The sequence below is a fragment of the Canis aureus genome, chromosome 36 (genome assembly GCF_053574225.1).
Source record: "Canis aureus isolate CA01 chromosome 36, VMU_Caureus_v.1.0, whole genome shotgun sequence".
NCBI classification, from domain to species: Eukaryota; Metazoa; Chordata; class Mammalia; order Carnivora; family Canidae; genus Canis; species Canis aureus.
Genome location: NC_135646.1, coordinates 8,614,028 through 8,636,999, shown reverse-complemented (window position 1 = coordinate 8,636,999; position 22,972 = coordinate 8,614,028). Strand labels below are relative to the sequence as shown.

Here is a 22,972-nt window from a genome sequence, read left to right as displayed (position 1 = left end):
AACACTATCACATGTTCATCCTTTCCACATGTGTTCTCAAGTCTTCTTTCCAAGAGCAGGAAATAGGGCTGACCTGAACCAACTTTGCCCTCTTGCCCTCCACCTAGAAGTGTCCTTCCTTCTCCTTTGGGCACCACCATTTTCTAAAGATCTCTTATGTCCCTCTAGTTGGTCATAATGGATTCAAGTGACCCTTCTATATTTCCCCAAATTCAAAACTATTTCTGATTTCATTTCCTGCAATCAATACTTAACCTGTCCTGGGACTCAAGGTAGCCTTAAGATCGGAGTCCTCTGAAGTCCTCAAATGAACTAACAGATCATGTATTCTCTTTCCTTGGGCAAAAATATAATGAGCAGGGGCTTTTTAGGGATTTTGACTACATAGGAATAAGACAAGGTATCACGGTGAAAATGTTTTAGCATGCCTAAATTCCATCTCCTTAAATATGCCATATCTAGCAGAAATTGACTAAAATGAAGAAAAACTCTAAAGCAGAAAATTGATATACTAGCTACTTTACAGATAAGGAAAGAATTTATTAAAGTTTCTAAAGATAAAATTTCTCAATGGGAAAAAATATATTCACCTGAGGGTTTTTAATTTTTTTTTAATTTTTAGGTAAAATGAAGTTGTAAGGAAAAATACATCACGCCAGTATTCAAGTTTATCGTCAATAACAGACGTTAAGTTTTCAGTTCCTCCATGCTTTTATTTTTAACTAGTGAGTTTTCATCACTTAAGAACTGTGCTGTATATAAATTTCTTCCTCTCTCCCACAATCCCTTCTCCTGGATTTCTTTTCACTGGTACTTTGAATAAAATATGACACACACACACACATTACTCCAAGTCCCCCTATAATCTGCCGAGTGTCTCACCATTTGTAAAGCACTCTGAAATACCTTGGCACATCTGGTTCTTACCACAGTATGAGATAGATATGGTAAAACCTGGGCCCATTTTGCAAATAGGGAAACCAGTGCTCACAGAAACTGGTACGCTATTCAAGTCATGCAGTCGCAAGAAGCAGAACCAAGAATCCAACTCTCCTCTTCTGACCACATCCACCTACCCAGACTCTTTTCCTGTTGAATTCTACATAGAACCTACCACAGAATAATTATGGGAGGTTTTCTTTTGTGTTGCTTCCAAATTAAAAGGAACACTAATGATTTAAATAAAAAACATTAATGATTTAAAATTTTATGTCCAAACCCCACACTCACAAAGGTGAGTGAGCACTACTTCCCTTTCTTAATATATATATCAGAATACTTAAGTAAGGTGTCAAGGCACTTCCAGGAAACCCAGAGTGAGATAAGGTACACAGATAAAATGTTGGTTTCTATGACACACATTATCTGCATAAAATATATATTATTCATTTGAGGCTGGGAATTACCACTCTAAAATGAAGTATATGGAGTGCCTTTCTGAATTTCTCTGGTTTTCAAACATTCTTCTGAGTATGTGACAACTCATAGAAGCCAATTCCTATCTCAATCTCCCTACACCCCCATCTGATGAGGATCTAATAGCTAGATTTGTAATTTAAAAAGCAAACATGAATGTAAGAGCACAAAAAACATGTTGTAATAAATTGATTAGACAGACTGTAACCGTGAAGTTAAAGTGACTCAATAATATTCTTGAGGCATGGCACATATATGGACTCTTGTTTGACATTCCCAGTAAGTAGTTTTTAGGCACTGAAGTTTCTTAGAAGCTCTTCTATATCAACAACCATCAAACTATTTCTGTTCTATATCTTACTTTTTGAACAGGCCTTCCATCACTTTGGGTTTTCAAACGCATTTTCCCCCATTTACTATTCCTTTCATCTGATATTTTTCTTCATCTCATTTTTAACTAAATTCATTAAGAAAATTTCTGAAAACATTTTGGCCTGAAACCTAGAATTCAACACTAGTTCCAACACTAGTTCAACACTAGTTCCAGTAACAAAGTGCATCCTTTTCTTCGCCCAGGGCATGTCCTGCTTTACCCTTTTAATTTACTGAAATCAAAAGGCAGCTTTGGGGGCCTGTTTAGACTTGCCCCATTAGCTATAAGACAGATACAGGGATGTTTTCTAAATATCTTAATCCTGCTTTAGAAAATGGCTTAAAACTCTTCTCTCTTTACCTCTCATTAACATCACATTTAAGGATTGCCTGGAGTATTGGCCCTGGACCCCTCTCCTTCCCTTTTTCTACTTACCGGCTGCCTTTTGACACCTAGCCAATTTTTCCAGACCAGAACCCGAAGCTGATGAAACTGGGAAGCCATCCTCCAAACACCACAAACAAGAGAATTCTTCTCTTTTCTTCCACCTCACAGAAGAATTGGTACCCTGTCCAACTTGCTGTGTCAATGGGCCAAAGCCTTTTCACGGCATAGCTTTCCTGAGGGCTGGGGTAAGAAACCCACAGTTCTTCTACTGCTGGATTTTTTTCCTTTAGGTTAATCTTTGACCAAGGAACACTTCTCAGCCAACTCTTCCTCTGAAACAAGAACCCAGACCAGATCTGTCAGTGGCTTTGCTTATTTTAAAACAACATCCAGGTTACTGCTTATTGCATGAAGTCCAGCCTCAAGAGAGAATGAATATCATTCAGATAATGCCCTACTGTGGAAAAAAAAAAAAAAAAAAGCTAAACCCACACCTCCTACTCTCCATGAAATTAACTACCTATCCACACCTTCCAGAGGTGTCACCTGCATTGGACACGTCATGAGGAATTAGGTGGGACTCTTGCCAAGCCAGTAGGACTTGTCTTACATTCTCTCGCCTTCTTTTCTACATAGTGCCTGCTGTAGCAGAGGCAGGACACATGGCATTTTCCAGACTCTGGGCCCATTGACTCATAATATTTAAACTGTCAGTAAGATGTTTTAACTCAGTATGGCCAGAGCTCAGCTGAAACACTCTGAATCTCAACCCATGGAGAAAGTCTCAGTCTTTAGCCCTCTTTTCTTTTGGACTAGGCCTGCCCATCCAGGTTCGTGATGCAGGATTGTCTTTTAAGGATGACATGCCAAAGTCAGATGTCAACAAAGAGTACTACACACTGAATATGGAGCGAGAAGTATGCTGCCACTTTCTTGATGTAATTTTATTTTTGGTAGAATCCTAGTGGATTGACACAGTCTACATAATTTACCTTTTGAACTTGTCATCTCTCTATAGATTTCTTTTTTTTTTTTTTTTCTCTATAGATTTCTAACTCTGATGGAACGCGACCAGTTGGCATGTTGGGGAAAGCTACATCACCAGTGACATGCTGTTCAAGCTGGCCCTGACCACACCCTACTACAAGAGGAATCTACCCCACATTTGCTCCTTCTGGGTAAAAGGAGAATGTAAAAGAGGAGAGGAGTATCCATACAGGCAAGAGTTGAATTGCATTTTCAATATTAGCCTTCAGATAATTAGTCATCTAAGAAATGGAAGCTAGCTTAAACTATTTCTGCTTCAAAATCTACAAGTTTATACAACTTGTTAAGTTGAATGCTTTTTTTTTTATTTTATTTTTTTTTTTATTTTTTAAAAAAATTTTTTTTTTTTATTTATTTATGATAGTCACACAGAGAGAGCGAGAGAGGCAGAGACACAGGCAGAGGGAGAAACAGGCTCCATGCACCGGGAGCCCGATGTGGGATTCGATCCCGGGTCTCCAGGATCGCGCCCTGGGCCAAAGGCAGGCGCTAAACCGCTGCGCCACCCAGGGATCCCGTTAAGTTGAATGCTTTAATTTGAAGAGAAGTTAACTATGCCGAGGTCTCGCCTTCTGCTACAATTTATTAGGTTAAACAAATTGCAGAAAATAAAAGGTAGGCTGTAGTGGCATAAATAACATACAGTAGATTCCTTTCTTTGGGGGATCAGGGTTCATGAGTCCATTACAGGAAAGCTATGTTATTTAGACTTTTTTTTTTAAGATTTTATTTATTTATTCATGAGAGACAGAGAAGGAAAGTCAGAGATACAGGCAGAGGGAGAAGCAGGCTCCCTGCGGGGAGCCTGATGTGGGACTCGATCCCAGGACCCTGGGACCATGACCTGAGTCAAAGGCAGATGCTCAACACTGAGCCACCCAATGTCCCCTGTTTTAGGCTTTTATAATTAAAGAAGACATAGGCTGACCCAGGACATTACTGGACTTATGATATAGTAGGAGTCTAATGCACTTGAATATCCAAATCAGCAAAAGATATCTACTGTAAATTAGGAGAAAAGGGAAAAGGCTCTTCAGGATACATGTGAAGAAGTCTGGCATAAAGGTTTCCAGGAGTAACCTTGCTTAAACACCTTAATGACAACCTATTCCCTGTGATACCAGTGCCTCCACAATCTGGCTCCAGCCAATTTTTCAACAATCTACTACAAATGTTTGACTGCTTGCCAAACCTATATGTATTACAATGTGCAAACATACCTCTGCTTTCTGGTCCTTGACTTGCTCATGCCATCTCTACTACCTGGGATAAACTTATCTCTCTCTAAGCTCCCACCTCTCAATATCATCCTCAGGTTGACATCTTCCATGATGTCTTTTGAGAAATACCCTTAGGGTATCCTCTCTCCTGCCTTTGAATCCAGCAGAGTTCTTTGTTTATATTTCCCTCTAGGATCTTGCATTTTTTATTTTTTCCACTAGATTGTCAGTTCTTTAAGGTCATAAACTATTTTATATCAAAATACTTTCAAATGATCAATGTTCAATAACTGCTGCTGAATTTAACTGAATATTGAAGAGGCTATTTGAGCCAATGCTAGTATAACTCTCCTTTGGTCCTCACACCTTTCTGTGATTGATCCAGGATCTATTTGTAAAATCAATAAAAGCAACATGTGAGTTATCCCTTCAGTGCTTAAGTTCAAATGCTGGTTCAGCTTCCTGGTCCCCATACCGACTCTGCAGTGTTGATGGCAGCCAGCCTGGGGTTGACTGGAGCCATGCTGGCACATGCCCATTACTTCAACTTTGGCTCTGTCTCTGCTGTGATGAATTTTTCCAAGCCTAATCCCCATTAGGCAGCCAATCCCGAATATCTAGAATTTGGCTCTTTAATTTTTTTTTTTTTTTTTTTTTTCTGAACAAGGTTAAAAAGACAAGATCCTCTTCAGACACTAGGTGCCTCTGGAGATAACACTCTCCTTTGCCACTCCTGGGATTCAGTGTCCAAGATTCTTCTGGCTTTCTCAAAGTTTGCAGATGACTTGAGCTCCTACTCCCTGCCTCCTTTTCCTGCCATCTGCCACCGTCTACAACTCACAAATGGTTTCGTTCACAAATAAATATTACTCACTTGTGAAGTCAAGATGGTTTTTGGGGATGTGATTCTACATGCTAAGGGACATTACAGGTGTACAAATTTATTCAGTCAGGTTACTTCAGCTTAAAAAGTACCTACTCACCACGTGACTAACGTAGGTGAGAGGTCAGCTCAAAAAAGTATCAAATGGTTTCTCCTAGTAGCTTCTTGTCATCTTTCCATTGTAATCATGGAGTTGTTCTGTTGCTGTTTGTTTAACTTTGGTTAAGGAGTCTCTCTCTCAGGGTGTTCTCTTGCCTGGACACCTTCATCTACTACCTCTAATTATCTGATGATGATATTGTATTTTATTACAACCCATGACTTCCCAGGAGATTTATCTCCTCAAAGTAATTTCAAAACTATGCATTAAGTGTTTAATATATGTAAGAAATCCCTTTATACTGGAAGGCACACAATGTCATAACTCCAAATGTCACACATACTTACTCAGGGTCTGGGGTATTCTTTCACAAAACTTAACTCAAAGTAGTTTAAGGTGAGGTACATACACAATGAGACCTCCAAATTTTGCCCCACTCTGAATATCTATATTCTGGCATCTATGTTGGCCATATCAGCTTCTACTATCTTCTTTAAGGTTGTCAAACTTCTCTTAAAATTTACTTTTGAAAGCATCTTTTATAATTTCATTGCAGAAAAGGCCTTCCTTACCTAACATCAACCTTGGAAGCTACAGCTTATGTAAATCACTAAACATAATCTCTGATCAGAATAAAACTGAAAGCGATTATTAGACCAACCAAAAGGAAATGGAAAAGCATGTGGAAGGAGATTAAAGACAGTGAATTCCTTTTTATTTTGTTTTGCGCAGAGAAAAATATAGCTTTGTGCCCCATTCCTGACTACAGACTGAGGTGCTTTGGCAGATATTTTAGGAGTTCCCCTTGTGAGAAGAAAGAACAATTTAGCAATGGAAATAAGCTGTATCCAGGACATACAGCCACTAAAAAAAAAAAAAAGTTTTATAAAAAGCTAAATTGCAAAAAAAAAAAAAAAAAAAAAAGCAAATAAACAGAAGCAAAATAGAATAATACAAAATCCATGAATGAATACATTTACCAGTAAACTGTCAACAGATTTTATTCCTATGGTCATACTAAGAAGTTAAATTATTCTACATGGCTGAACCATGGTGACCTGTCATACTACTCAGTGTTCCAGTGCTTCTGCCAGAGGCCAGCAAACCTGGCTTGTCTTTAGGATGAGATCCAAGTCTTGGACCATAATATCTGCCTCCGCTCCCTTTCTTTGATGGTGGTGATTCTACTTCTTGGTGACCAACAGGTGCATCCCTTTATCAAACAAGGAGTTAACACAATCTACCAGAGCTTAGGTAGTGTTTGCTCTTGTGTGCTCACTTCGCCAACAGTAAAAACAAAAAAAATATATATAGCTTTACCATGGAATAGTTCACACAAAAATTAGTTAATCCTAGGATTCCAGTGTTCTGCTTTCCTGAGCTCCAGTAATGGTGAGTTTTGGAGAACAGTTCAAACAGCCCAAATTTGATTGAGCCATGCATAGAATTAGTTTTGAGCATGCATGGTTATCCTAAGGTTGGTCTTATCTAGGACCACCTCTAGAGTCACTTCACCTACTGAACCTACTTAGAAGGGTGGCTTGGCCAAGCCTGCACAAACATGTAACTGACAGGCACCATAAGCATTGGAGTGGCAGCTCCTGGCAGTCAATCATCGTGTAGTGCTACTCTCCAGGACCAAAGAAAGAGGGAATGGGTCCAACCATGAATAGGATATTGATGTTATTGAAACACATTAATTTGTTTTAATAGTATTAACTAAAGATCTATATTAATCATAATAATAATGCTAGATTATAAAGCCTATGTTTGTTTAACTCATCATTGTATAATAGGAATTTAACATAGATTTTGCCTTATAGTAGGTGGTCAATTAATGCTTATTGAATAACTGAGTAGCAAACAATTGTTAAGCACTTACTGAATCATCATAGCAGGGCTATTGTATAGAAAGTAGAGTGGCATTATCCCCATTTTCAGAGGAAGACAGTGACATTCATAGAGGATATAACTTGCCTAAGTTCACCCAGTTAGAAGTGGAGACGGTGGGGATAATTCCCACATCAATATTTTTCATCTCTGTGTCATGCTGCCTCCAATCCCGTGTACTTTACTGTGTGGGAAGAGCTGAGAAGGAAAGAAAAGAACTTCAGGGTTTTCTCTGGTTTTCTAGGGGCCCATAAATCTTTTGTAGAGATTTATTAAAATGAAAAATCATTGCCAAAATAAGTGCACAGGAATTATTGCACCAGTAAGCCAGGAAAAGGAAGGCTGCTCTTTTTAGGCTTCTTGGTAGAACAGAAAAGAAGTTCCCAGTGTGGCCCTTGCCAGCTCCATTAGGTGTGTCTCTCCACTCTCAATCATCCCTGCTGCCATCTGCTGCAATGCCTTGGATGAAGACTATTCACTTTCAGGCTTTGTCATGCTGCTCCCTCAGCCCAAAACGAATTCGTGCTCATTCTTAAGCAACTGACTCAAGTGTTACTTCCTCTCTGAAGCCTTTCCCAGCCCTTCCACCCACCACGCCCCCACTCCAGGATGGATTAATCACCCCTTCATCTGTTTCATTATAGACCTCTGTTCATAAAGATACTCAACTCCTTATAAGCCTCTGTCATAGTCAGGCTTTCTCCTCATCTACACTCTGAGCCCCTTGAGGACACAAACACTGAGTTGGGATTAAGTTTATATCCTTGGAGAATGGTGAGAACTCTGACCTGACTAGACTTAAGAAACTGGTTTGAAGTGGTAGCAGATAAAACTTGAAGAGGGAGGGACTTTAATGCTAAAGAACTCAGGATGCCATTGTAAGGATTCAGAATGGGAAGATCCTAACTCTTCTAAAGAGAAAGAGGGAGATAAAACTGATGCTGTGGGAAGATGAAAATGTTAATGGTTGGGGAGCACCTGCTGGTTCAGTCAGTTAAGTGTCTAACTCATGATTTTAGTTCAGGTCATGATCACAGGGTCTTGAGATTGAGCCCCATGTGGGGCTTTACACTCAGCGGGAAATCTACTGGAGATTCTCTCTCTCCTTCCCCCCTCGGCACTCCCCCAATTCTCTCTCAAATAAATAAATCAATCTTAAAAAAAAAAAAAAAAAAAAAGAAAATGTTAGTGGTTTAGACCTGAAACCTCTATCCTGAATGGGAAACAAATGTGGGATTGAGTCAATGATGAAGTGAAAGGGCTTAGAAATTTAATGGCGGGCAGCCGGGGTGGCTCAGTGGTTTAGTGCCACCTTCAGCCCAAGGTCTGTTCCTGGGGACCCGGGATCAAGTCCTACGTTGGGCTCCCAGTATGGAGCCTGCTTCTCCCTCTGCCTGTGTCTCTGCCTCTCTCTCTCTCTGTGTCTCTCATGAATAAATAAATAAAATTTAAAAAAAATTTAATGGCAACCAGATCCATTATTTTACTCCTTCACTTCCACCCTGGTTTTTGTCCATAGCATTGGAGACAACTTACTTTTTTTCCGCCCCCCATTAATTGACTTTTACATTAAGATGCTATGGGATGGAGGTGCCTGGCTGGCTCAGGTGGTAGAGCATGTGACTCTTAATCTTGGGGTCATGAGTTCAAGCCCCACGTTGGGCACAAAGCTTACTTAAAAAAAAAAAAAAAAAAAAGATGCTATGGGATTCTCATCACATACAGAATCTAATCTTTATAATAAACCTGTAAGGACAATTTTAGAATCCCTGCACTATAGATGAGGAAACATAGGGTAAATAGCTTTCCTAGGTCACACAGCTAATGAGTGTCAGAACAGTGACTTGAACCCAGGCCTCTGTGTCTGCAAAGCCTGTTCTCCAAACAGCCTCATAAAGCAATCATGAATAAGAAAACATGGCAAATGTGTGCATTTGACCCAGGTGGAAATGTGCAATAAGTTGAGAAATTGAAGCTAACTCCTGGCAAAAATAACAGCATCCTTCTTTTATAAGGAGGGTGGGGCTCCATCAGAGGCTTAAGATAATGAGGCACCAATTGCTAATACCTCATTACCTAAGCTCCACCTTACCTGCGATGTAAGGTGGTGATAGCCAGTGCTATGAAGAAGGTAGGTGTCAGGAAGGTGTTAGATTCAGGATTTTCAGGTGCTTTATCAGCACTGAGGCACTCCAATGATGATGTGGATAGAACTACATCAAGAAGCAACTGGTAAAGATCTGATCCACAAAATCAAGAAGTAAGGCACATTTAAAAGGGGCTTAAAACAAGACTCTCTCCAAGCTAAGTTATAAGGCAGCTTCTCTCTCCAAGATGGTACAATGATACAGAATGTCCCATCACAAATAGCATGGTCTTGTCAGTAAAGCCAGTCTGATAAACTAACTGATTATCTTGCTTACCATTGAGCCATGTGACTCTGGGAATTTCAGGGTGATTTACAGTCTTGCGAAGAATTACTCACCTACTCACCTTGGATGAGTAATAATTTACTTGGTTAGACTGGTAAAGTGTGTTGAATTAATTAATTTTACTACATGTGTTGCTATAGTCTTATAGGGATACGAAATAAGAAATAATTGGCACTTTTTGGGTCAAGCTATTAAAACTTAAGGAAAAATCTGAGGTAGAGTATTAAGAAAGATCAGTCCTGAGGCATCTGGGTGGCTCAGTCGGTTAAGCGGTTAAGTGTCTGCCTTCAGTTTAGGTCATGATCTCAGGGTCTTGGGATCGAGCCCTATGTTGGGCTCCTTGCTTAGTGGGGTGTCTGCTTCTTCCTCTCCTTCGACCCTCTCCCTACCCCTTATGTGCACTCTGTCTCACTCTCTCAAATTAATAAATAAAAATCTTTTTTTTTTTTTAAAGGAGAAAGATCAGTCCTAGTTTTGCAGTGGAAGTTTTAGACAGTTCTCCACTGAGGAAAACTGGAGGAAAAACTGAAAAACTGAAAATGAAAAATACTATTGTTTTCTTCTTTGGATCTTATGTCTTTCTCCCTCCATAAAACCTAAAGCAGCTTATAAGACAAATATATGTATTTATCTAGTATCACTTACTCTTTTATCACAAAAAAATACAAGAAACCAATTTCAGCATGTGTTTTAGTCTTTGGTGACTTGCCTGTTCCCAGAGAAATTTAAAGGAGAATATCACAAATATTAAAGGTTTCTATATTCATGTAGCAGCCTGCATTCTCTTGAATACAACAGAAACTATTTCAGAAAATAGATTTTTCTTGAATTAGCTGGAAAACTTTCATTCCTAGAATTTAAAAATTCCAAACCTTCAGTATAGGAAAAATGTCACCCAGTTATCTGTTCAACCTTGAGCCACACACAATTTTCCTACATATTTCCTCCATGTGTCATTACTAAACTCATTTAAAAGAATAAAGGACTGGGGGACATGGAACTGGTCAATGACTTCTAATTCAAATCAATAATAAAATATTTTAGGTAAAAAGTCTGATGATTCAAAAACTAATTGTCCAGAGTACAAAGAATTAAGATCTTTGTTTTCTGCCCCTCTACATGCCTTCTTTTAACAGCACTTTCCTTTCATCAGACTCTCACAAGCAATATTTTGGAACAAAGGAGGAGGAAAAATAGCAGGAAGAAATGGAAAGGAGTAACCACTTGTCATATATATATATTGGCATCTGTGGCTTGATTTTTGAACAAAAGAATGTATTTTTAAAATAGGGTGGAGTAAATTCAAAATTCCATACTCAATATCCATTTTTGCATGTGTTTTTAAGGCATGAATATATGCTTCTTTATGAACATGTAGCTAGAGATACAAAGCATATGCATAGGTATGTAAAGAACCATTCACAAAAATTTAGCCTTAAATAAGCATACAAGGATTGTAAATGTGAAGAAAATGGTATATAATAAAAATGAAACATCTGGCCCTCCAGATATGCATTTTAATGAATGCCTTAATGAGAGCATATGACAAATGGAGCATATGGCCATGATATCAGTAAAGTCTTGCTACAGAGTACTGGACAGATCTTTTGAACCAAACTTTGTAGTATATAGATACATCTACAGTATTTTTCTAAACACATTTAAAACCATTTTAAATTAAATAACTGTACATTCATTAATTGTTTTACTAAGTTCACACACTAATCTTCTTCCTAGGAGGAAACACTCACATGAAACACAAAACAAATACATCTTAATCTAAAATAACAATTTGAATGACTGCAATGAAGCTAATCTTGACCATTCTGTACTTATTTGGGCTTTCTCTCTGGATCATGGAATTGTTTTGAAAGCTGGTTGTGATCTAGATATAGGCTACAATAAAGAAGAAACTCGTTCAAAACTCTCCAAGAGGCTTGCACAAACTTTCCCCCCACTGAAGCTCTTATGGGAAACATAATCCCATTCTCACCTACAGCTTGACCCTCAAATCTTCAACCTTCTTTCAATAAAGAAAGTTCATTGCTTAAACAACAAGCATTTTGTGTAGCACAAGGAGCCTATGAAATGGAGTTCTGTTGATGTACTGGTTCTGCAGACTCAGGAGGTCACTGGTAAGATGCCATTTTGACATAGCACCTTCATTCCCTAAAGTAGAGACCCCGTGAGAAATGTCAAATCACGCTGAAAGAGAAGGCACTGACTTCTGGGTGGAGGAGAACACTACAAGGGCTTATTTAAAGAAGACTTGTCTTGACTAACAAAGAAGCAGAATGTTTTGCGGGAAAGAGCAGAGGAAATCTAGTGATGAGATGCATGTAGAGGCCACTCTGTCACTTCCCAGTGAGATCAATTTCTCAGGCTCAAATGCTCTACTTAGAAAGTGGGGTAATAGTCCACAGATTTGCTGGGGAATTAAATAAAAGGATTAGACCTAGATGTTAACTAAGGCCTCTATGCTCCTCAATTCCTATGTCTATGCATGTGGCTTAAGGTAACATCCTATACAGCCCAGAGGGGAACTTACCCCATGGATGGTATATACAGGAAAACAAAAAACAAAAATGCACACAAAGTATTTGGTGATCTTGGTGCCCTCACTGCTGCCCTTAGTGGAGCCACAAGTTGTAGAGTGTGTGAACACTCAGTGTTACCAACTTTCCCTCTTCTCTCTCCCCTTCCCATTTCCTTCTTCTCTTCATTGTTTCCTTCTTCCATTCTGGGACCATTACATTTCTTTCCTTTTCTCTTCCTGAGTAATTCTTTCTCCTTCTTTAAAGCCTGGGTACCTCCTGATTTCCAGAGGGATGCATTTACACCAAAGCTTATATATAAGTCACTAGAATAAGGGCTGTACTCTTTCCATAAGAAACTCTGGTAGCAGCTGCTAAAGGACTAAAATTTCACCAACTCCTTACAGTTAATTACTATTATTACTGGCTAAAATAAAGCTTGATCACTTGGAACCTCCAGAACAATGACAATCAGGGAAGATAATGAGATTAATTTCATGGCAATTATTTCACACTCAAAGCAATATTCAATTACATATCAGGGCCTATGAAATATTGTCACTTTCTATTTTTCCTATACCCAAGGCAGTCTGAGTAGAAGTACAGACCCCTCTGTGATCTGTGACATTCTCTCAGGGACCTGGGCATTCTTTCTAAAGATTTAACATTTGGGGTTTCACATTTATGATACTCTGAAAAATTAAAGTAAGTCTCTTCCACTTCATCTGGATGAACGCCTATGAACAATTGTCAAGTGATCATCTGTGGTAGAAATGTTCAACCTTTTAGTGAACTGATAAACTTATCTATGTCCCCTCCTAATATTAAAATGAAAATAGTTGTTACATATCTGCTATTAGAACTCAAGCTCAGAAGTACTGTTAAATTTCTTTACTAATAGCAATTCTCTGTAGCAATGATTTTTCATAGCTGAAATTCTAATTTTTATGTATATTAAGGCTTTGATCTGACATCATTAACATAATATAGTGAAGCAAAGTAAATACTGTAATTCTAGTGGGTCATTGGGAAAAAAAGAGGTAGACTTAATACAGAAATTATACATTCACAGTAGTATCAAACAAATGCATACACACGCTTTATTTTTTTTAATTTTTTTTTTATACACATGCTTTAGAAAAACTTACAGTTTCAGCAGAAGAAGGAAATCAGTGGTAAGTGACTTGTTCATGGCACTTAAACTATTTGAGCATAAATCAAGATTTCTTGGTTATACTTGAATTTAAAGAGTGATTGATCTTTGAAAGATTCTGGGTAGATATAGAGTCTGAACTAGTAAAGATTTAAAGTCATTAATGCCATTATGTATGAGTTATATGAACACACATTTCCCACACTTAGAATATACTGACTATAGTGATTCTTCTTTGTAGTTTAGACTCAATCCATTTAAATATGCAAAAATAGGGCAGCCCAGGTGGCTCAGCAGTTTAGCGCCACCTTCAGCCCAGGGCCTGAACCTGGAGACCCGGCATCAAGTCCCAAGTCAGGCTCCCTGCAGGAGCCTGCTTCTCCCTCTGCCTGTGTCTCTGCCCTCTCTCTCTCTCTCTCTCTGTGTGTGTGTGTGTGTGTGTGTGTGTGTGTGTCTCATGAATAAATAAATAAAATCTTTTTTAAAAAACCAAAAATATCAAGTAACCATGCATACTGCACCCCTATGATTAAAGGGATGAAGGATAAAAATTAGATCATGATCAACATTGAGAAATTCTGGGAACAAACCCTTTGGGTCCTGAGACAGTCTAGATGTGTTACTTGGCTAGGCTAAGTCCCTAGTTATTCAACCAAAAATTAATCTAGCTGTTTCATGAAGGTATTTCCTAAATGTCATTAAAGTCCATAATCAGTTCACTTTAAATTAAGAGAGATTACCCTAGATAATCTGGATGAGCCTCATTCAATGGTTGAAAGGCTTTAAGAGTGAGTGGTACTGAGGCTTCCCTGATTTTAGAAGAGATTCAGCCTGTAGATAGCACTTCAGCCCAGAGCTCCAGCCTGCCTTTCCTGACATCCTGAGCCACAGATTTCAGACTTGCCTGACCACCCCCTCACAATTGCATAAACCAACTCCTTGCGGTAAATCTCTTAATATACATCTCCTGATGATTCTGCTTCTCTGGTGGAACCAAATGAAAACAGAACCCTAATAACATGAAGGCATGCAGATGTTCAGCAATTACAAGGAACTGATATCAAACACAATTTTTTTTTCAAACACAAATTTAAATGCAGCAGAACTTTGTAGGTATTTGAAAACTAACCTCTCAAAAATTTTAACTCTATTTTTAAAAAATTTCTGAAACTGTTACATCTATATACAAATACTTGAAGGGGAAAAAAAGCATTTGCTTTCAGTAATTTCTTTAATGTTCTCTATTTCTTATGAAGGAACATTATGGATTATAAAAATGGGAAAGTTTCAAACAATTTCTACAAACACCATTGAATGAATATCAAAGATATTGCAGTGTAGGGAAATTCCAATACTAGACAAATAGTCTTGGCAAATGGCCACTGGTGGTAGGAACCAGCATGATGCTCTAAACCATCACAGAGAACTATCTCAGGGGTAACAAATGCAGAGAACAAACAAGATCTGCATCTCTAGTAGAGACCAGTGAGGATCCAGAATGAATGTGGATTTGTGAGCCTCCCATTTCACAAATCTCATTGTCAACTTGGCTCCTGATACTTCCAGATCATTCAACCAGCCCTTAATAAACCCCTCCACCATCCTGAAGAGGATCACAAAGTGTGAGAAGAAATACAAAAGACCGAGGCTTTATACCAAACACACTGAGTTACCATAAACAGGTTATGCAGACTGGAAAAGACTCTGTATTACCAAACTTGTAGAATTGTTTTTAACCTCATGGTTATACACAAAAGTGTTCTAGGCTCTTTTTTGAAAGAACTGAAATCAAAGTACTAGTGGTATCAAATGGTTCACCAAAACCTGCTCCCCAGCTAGTACCCAGGAATATACCTAGAGGTGTTTTTTGTTTGTTTGTTTTAGAACTATGAGAAGTGGGAGGAATTTTATTTAAGACTGAGTTAGAATAGAAAGATAATGAAATAAACCCATAATATCTATTCCTTTTCAAATAATCCAGGCTAAATTTTAATCACTGAGTTGTTTAGGGTTGAGAGCCAAAAACTGATGGAAACGTTCACAAAAGATCTTGTGAAACGGAGTACAAGCAGAATTTCTTTGGAACCAAAGTGATACAATGTAGCATAAAATTTAAAAAACTGAGATTGGTCTTCCTGCTAAAGGTTAAGAACCATTTATCATCAGGAATTAAGGCCCTGAATTTCCTTCTGACCTCAAACCTTCTGGCATAGAGCAAACCTAGAGGGAAAAAAAAAAAGCAAAGGGGATCCCAACCAATCCAGACTGATCCTCTAAGACAACTTGTAGTCCTATAAGAGTTAGCACTAGCTCCTTAGTGAGGAGGAAACGGAGCTTCATATGAGAATTCTCAAGGCCTTTTGTAGTGGAACTATCCTGAAGTTTGGCTTTAGCCTCAGTATTTGACCAAAATCTGTCCTATGGTCTCAGCCATTGGAAGATGAAGAGTCAAATACTTAGTGTTTGCCATTTCAGACATCCTTGATCCTATCTGTGGCTGAGAATTGTGTCATCATGTATGCTGCCATTACACCCAGTCAAAATTTCAGAGTCATTAATATAAGATATGTTTGGGTTCATTGTTATCTTAATTGTCCTTCTTAAAAACTGGTAAAATATCTGGATATAATTTGGAATTAAAATTTGTTTACATATTTTCATATTGAAATTCTTATTTTTAAAAAATTTTAATTCATTTACTCATGAGAGACACAGAGAGAGAGGCAGAGACATGGGGAGAGGGAGAAGCAGGCTCCATGCAGGGACCCCGATGCGGGACTCAATCCCAGGTCCCCATGGTCACGACCTGAGCCAAAGGCAGATGCTCAGTGCCCCATCATATTGAAATTCTATGTCAACTGACATATAAGTGTATATTTATTAATAGCAAGATTAAAACATTGCTATAATGGTGTGCTTTCAAAGCTGTTAATTCAATGTACAAAAAACTATTAAGAGCGCTGAAACTGTTAAGTAATTAGGAAAATACATTGACCACTAATATGAATGCTAAGAGAGAACACACAAGCTTGCTACTTTACAGAGACTAATGTAGTAACAAGTCTCCAAGGTGGTACCCAGGGATCCTCACCTCCTCACATCTTGGTATTCACATTCTTTTGTAGTACCCCCTACTGAATAAAAATGACCTCTGTAAATAATGATCACATAGTGTGATTTCTAGGGCTATGTCAAAATAGACATTGAGGCTGCTACCTTGCTCTCTCAAGTCACTTGTGTGTGAGCCAACTTGGAAGCAGGTCCTCCAGCCCCACCTGAGGTTTCAAATGACTGCATCCCTGACCAACATCTGGACTACAACCTCAAGACCCTAACTCTGAATGTCCAAGATAGATACTTGAAGTCTCTTACCCACAGAAACTGAGGATAGTAAATGCTTATTGTTTTAAAGCACTAGGTTTTGGGGCAACTTCTGACACAGCAATATACAACTATTCCAAATATAATACTTCTTAGCCTGATAATTATTTTTTAAAATATTTTATTTATTTATTTGGCAGAGAGAGAAAGAGCAAGAGAGCGCGCGCACACACAAGCAAGGGGAGAGGGAAAAGCAGACCACTTGCTGAGCTGAGACCCCGATGGGGGGCTTCATCCCAGGACCCCAGGATCATGACCCAAGCCGAAGGCAGATGCTTAACCAACTAAGCCATCCAGGTGCCCCCTAATAATTATTTTTAATTAATAACAAAATAAAAAAACAGCAATAGAGATTAGATTATACCATATTTCTAATCTTTGGAGAATTGTTTAATGTACTAGTATTTACCACCAGTAATATAGCTTTTAAGGATAATGCTTTTCTATTAGTTATTAATTACATTTAAGCCTCAAATATTTCAAGAAAAGGACGTAGTTGGAATCTTCATGTTCTGAGAGGGAACCACAAACAAAAGGCAACTTTGCATCTTCAGAATTTCTCCAGAAGAAAAACCTCCAAAATTGTGTATAAAAACATGCATGATAAATTATCTTTGATCCAGTCATAACAAAAACCATGAGGAAAAAAGTACGTTAAGGAAAAATCAAGTACCCCAGACACATTTTGTTCTTGTTAATCACATCGGTCATACTGCACAACACAAGGCTTCACTAAGATTTAAACAATTTTCTTATAGTTCTGAGTCAAAAAAGGTTACAAATGCAAACAAAAAGCTTATCAACTGCCAAGATTTTTCATGGTTGAAAATAAAGAATTTTTGAGATTTGACAAGGTATGAATCCTAGGTCCAAAGTTCCTTTTAAGAAACATGTTGTTGAACATCTTTCTCCTGAATTATATATCATTATTCATCAATTATATATCGTATCATATTCATTATGCTATGTTATAATTATGTTAATTTTATGAATACTTTATGAATTAAATTAATGGTTTATTACTGAATATGCTATATGTATATGTATGTATACTATAAAAAATACATAGAACCAATATGTCATCATGGAACAGAATAGTACAGCAAAATTACTAGCCATAAAGATAAAAACAAAGGCCCCTCTCAACATTCTTCTACCACAAATACTCTATATAACATATAAGAAATTTGAGAACTGCTTTATCCATTTTTTTATATAAGATATTCTAGCAAGGGGATGCCTGGGTGGCTCAGTGGTTTAGTGCCTGCCTTTGGCTCAGGGCGTGATCTTGGAGTCCCAGGATCAAGTCCCATTCAGGCTCCCTGCAGGGGGGCCTGCTTCTCCCTCTGCCTGTGTCTCTGCCTCTCTCTGTGTGTGTTTCTCATGAATAAATAAATAAAATCTTTAAAAAAAAGATATTCTAGCAAAAAGAACAGTGCTATTAGGTATTACATATTATGAGTCAGCTCAAACAACAAAAGCCTTAATATTGTACTTTGCAAATAATAATACCCACCTAACAAGACTTACTAACAACCAGTAGTTGTTTACAAAGAAAGTACTTTGAAGACACCAGAACATACTGAAGTAAGCACCCAGGTGGATCTTGAAACTACAAGTATTTCTCACATAATCCCTGCTCTAAAGATACTCTCATCATTTCTGTCCAGAGAAAATGCTGAAATTTGTTTGTATGAAAGGAAAACTGAGATATAGATGGAAATCAAGAGAATATTTTGTTATATTTAAAAGCTTAAAGTTACTATTTTGGAAGAGATACCATAAGACTATACAAATATTCTGTTCCTCCTTAAACTCGCACCCACAAATTGTAGCACTCATTGGTGGATCCTGCCTATAGCAATTAATACTGTGGTGTTATAATAGTGATTTTCTATTTCCCATCTTCTTTCAGCACTTATTAAATGAAATTCTTCTATAAAGTAGTGTTGTCCTTTGTATACTATTTAGATAGTTGTTCAAGTATTTATATCAATATGAACTCATTAATATTTATTTCATTCTTTGGGTTAACTTCAATGAACCCAATTAGCTTTTATAAAGTTCAGAGTTAAAGGCACCTGGACTGGGAAGACCTAACATGATTGCTTATGTCAAAATTCTGAACTCAGTGTAGGCCCAACCATGTAATAGAATTCATTACAGAATTCTGTCTTAATGCGTATGTTTCTTTGTGTGTGTTCTATAGTAGATCTGCTGTAGATGCCCAATAAATATCAAATAAATTGGTAGTTGCTTAAAACTGAATACTTATTAAACCCTAAAGGTATAGATAACTATGTTGAATAAAGATTATGTCCCTGCCTTATAAACATTATGGAGTTTACATTTTCACAGGCTTTTATTCCATCATGGTATTAAGATCAAAGAACATGGAGTTGCTTTCCAGAGCACAGTTTTAATTTAATACCATGATTGTATTGTACATCAAAATATTAATGTTAAACCCTTGGTTAAAACAGAATCTGCTAAGTTTCTGAACTGTGAAGTTATTAACTAAATTGGGAGAGATGCTTTAAGACATGCTACTATCCTGTTCCTCCTTAAACACTTACTAATTTTACCCACTAAGTTCACTCATCCAGACTGATACTTAGCTCATTATGGGATCTAAAGAATTCAAAATACTTTGACTAAATAATGGTAAAATTAGAAATCTCTTCAGGAAAATAGGAAAACGTACTAGCCTGACATGGTATAGAAGTTTAGGTAAAAAAAAAAAAAAAAAAAAAAATCTCAAAAACCCTAAGGCTTTTCTCTGTTACTTGGGTGTTTTAGTTAAAAACAAATAAGTGGTTTTAAATAATTCAGGAAATACAGTTGAATGACCCCAATATAACATTATATGCATTGCCCACATTTCAAAGGTGAATTTCAGTATGATATGAATACTTCCTTCTCTGATAATGCTGTACTATGATGAATACTCAAACTATTTAAACTCCTTTCTCTAATGCAAAGAGCTTATGAAAAGTCCTGAGTTCAGATTCTAAACAAGAATTATGTCTGAATTGGGAGGAGAGAGATAGAACGAACATGTTCCCATTGATGTTCTCCAATAATTGTTTTATAACATAAAATAGATTTAGAGCTTCTTGGAAATGCTAGAACATGGGGAGACAATATTACAAATCTAGGTCAAACAAGAGATACTAATTAAAACCAAACCTTATGAAAAGATATTATTTTCAAAGTCATGTTTAAAATAATTTATAGGGGATCCCTGGGTGGCTCAGAGGTTTGGCACCTGCCTTTGGCTCAGGGCGTGATCCTGGAGTCCCAGGATCGAGTCCCACGTCAGGCTCCCAGCATGGAGCCTGTTTCTCCCTCCTCCTGTGTCTCTGCCTCTCTCTCTCTCTCTATGTCTATAATAAATAAATAAATAAATAAATAAATAAATAAATAAATAAATAAATCTTTAATAAAATAATTTATAGATTTCATATTTTATCATCAAAGGAAAAAAATGGATAAAGTTTGCATTAGAAGGCCAAAGTTCGTGTACATCATTTTCTGTTAACTAACACACATAAACACTTCGAAAACTTTACTACTTGTATTGCATTGGACACACAGCTTTTATTGGGTCCATGTGGAGAAGGGGAGAACTTTAACAAAAGGTGTGAGAGTTCATAAGACTATTGTTTATAAACCTGCTTTTAAGAGTTAAAAGGAACGAAGAGAGATTGGTGAGATTAAGTGTAAAAAATGCACATAATGTGTATGTGAAAAGTAAAAATTGAGTAGCCTCATGCTTAGACTACTTTCAGGGAGAAGCCCCGAAAGTGTAAACATTATACCTGACATGCATCCAAGTTTAAGCACTCTGGGAAATTTCTGGCAAAGGCAAAATCACCTGGGCAACTCAGAGAACCAGAAGGTAGCGAAGAAAGTCATCAATTAGCACTGCTACTAAATTTTTTTCATGACCCAAAATATGACACTATTCACTGCGTCTAAATTCTTAAACTCCACATTGGTAAAACTGAAATTATGATATCAAGTTGCTTTTCTTTCTTTCTTCTTTTTTTTTTTTTTTTAAAGATTTTATTTATTTATTCATGAGAGACAGAGAGAGAAAGAGGCAGAGACACAGGCAGAGGGAGAAGCAGGCTCCATGCAGGGAGCCCGATGCGGGACTCGATCCCGTGACTCCAGGATCACGCCCTGGGCTGAAGGTGGCGCTAAACCGCTGAGCCACCCAGGGATCCCTCAAGTTGCTTTTCAATGTTATTGTGAAGGTTATCCAATAAGACGCATACCATTTTAAAACACTGAAATGAGCTCCCCAGCGATAAAGTCAAATGTCAGTATCTGTTCCCAAGAGATATGGTGGATTTTTCTCTTTGAGGAGACTTTATGAAGTCATTTGTCCTGAAAGTTTGCAACATCTGCTGGTCTGAAAGGAGAACGTCGGATTAAATTTCTTAACTTCCTTTTCTGCTTTATTCTCTTATAAATTACATGTTGCTTTCATGTAACAGTTCTCAATAAGGTTTGATCAGTGATACATGCTCTGTCATCTACTCCTGTCTCTCCAAATCACTTTTCAGATTGCAGCCGCAATGATCTTTTCAAAACACAGGTGTAAAGATAGCATACACACCCCTTTTAGAGCCCCTGACTGCCTTTCCTTTGTGTTTAGGACAAAGACAGAACACCTTAATGATCCACAAAACCTATTACAGTGAAAAGCTACTATGGTCTGATGCCTATGTTCATACTACCCTCTTCCCAAATTCTCTCCAATGCCTCTCACTGCCTTCCCTCCTACCCAGGGCCAAGGCCTAACACACACTTCCCCTCCCTCTCTTCTCCAAGTTCATACCTACTCACTCTTTTTGACTTGCCATTTCCTTAAAAATGTCTAGTTTAATATCCATAGCACTGTGCTTATCTACTTCATAGCACTTATTACTGTTGCAATATAGATTTTTGTGTATGCTTGTTTCATCACTGGCTATCTCATCTACTAGATTGTACACCTATCAAAATCCATGATATACTGGAATCACATTGTGTCCCAGGGCTTACACGGTGCCTCACACACAAAAAAGTCTTTCAGTAAATTTTTTTAAATAAATAATAGTTGCCTAAATAATTTATTTCTATATTCTCTTGTAACTGAAGGCAGTCAAGGGCCTGCATGGGGAAGGAGCTCCCTTTTTGCATGACCTCTGTACTCACGACAAATAAGCAAAGCAATATATTGGTAATGATGCCAATAGCTATTCAAGATCTTTCTTTCAAAAAGCTAGTTTTTACAAAATCAACTTCTTTTTTGAACCTGGCATCTTTATTGAGAACATAAGCCTCCCTTGATCTCAATAAGGAATAGAAATGTAAGGCTGATCAGCAGCCACTGTGGAAACGCATTAGTAGGTCTCAGAGTTGCCCCTCAAAACACAACAGTCCAGCCTGCTAAAAGGACTAACCTAGTTTCCCATCATTTTATTATGTGCTAATGCTTTCCTCTACCCTATTTAATCCTCTTGTGGGATAATGCTATTCATTTTAGCTTCCTATTGCTAAAGTCCTCTGGGCACCTTGTTTCTTTAAGGGTAACAGAAAACAGCTAAAATTCTTATCAAAAGTATTCTGAGTGGTGTATAAAACCCGTCCTTAAATGTTAGCACATCTTTAGAAATATAATCTATCAAGGATGAAATAAACATCCAAGTGAGCCACCTCTCAGAGGAAATATTTGGACTACATGAATTAAAGGACCTCAGAGCACCTTTCAAAAGTAGAATAAAAACCAAAGCAAATGTGTATTGGTGGAATCCCCAGACATCTGGAAGGAAGGAGTCCTTGATTCTCTCTTGAGTGGAGACAGGATTCATTCTACCTTTGAGCAAGGTGACTTCTTTGGGTCTCTGTTATTCTCTTAAGTAACATAGATATTCATTCTCTCATTCTCTGTTTTTCATCCTGTGGGTGTTATCCCCAATTATTTATATTTTTCCCCAGCTTTATTGAGATATTATTACGTAATATATGTTAATTTAAGTTTAAGGTGTACAATTCAATGACTTAATAAACAAGTATATTGTGAAATGATTAACACAATAAAGTTAGTTAACGCCTCCATTCCCTTACATAACTACCATTTTTGCATATGTGGTGAGGATATTT

At 37.6% G+C, this 22,972-nt stretch overlaps 1 protein-coding gene across 2 annotated transcripts in view; it reads right to left on the bottom strand.

Moving 5' to 3' along the window:
* Positions 1–22,972, bottom strand: part of ABCA12 (ATP binding cassette subfamily A member 12) — a 275,603-nt gene that overhangs the window by 168,003 nt on the left and 84,628 nt on the right. The window contains exon 1 of one of the 2 annotated variants that reach the window (XM_077884813.1): positions 2,225–2,590. The exons of the other annotated variant lie outside the window; for it this stretch is intronic. Within the exon in view, the coding sequence (XP_077740939.1) occupies positions 2,225–2,293 (69 nt within the window). The 5' untranslated portion in view covers positions 2,294–2,590. Of the gene's footprint in view, positions 1–2,224; positions 2,591–22,972 lie in introns of those variants that run through there. 2 annotated transcript variants of the gene reach the window in all.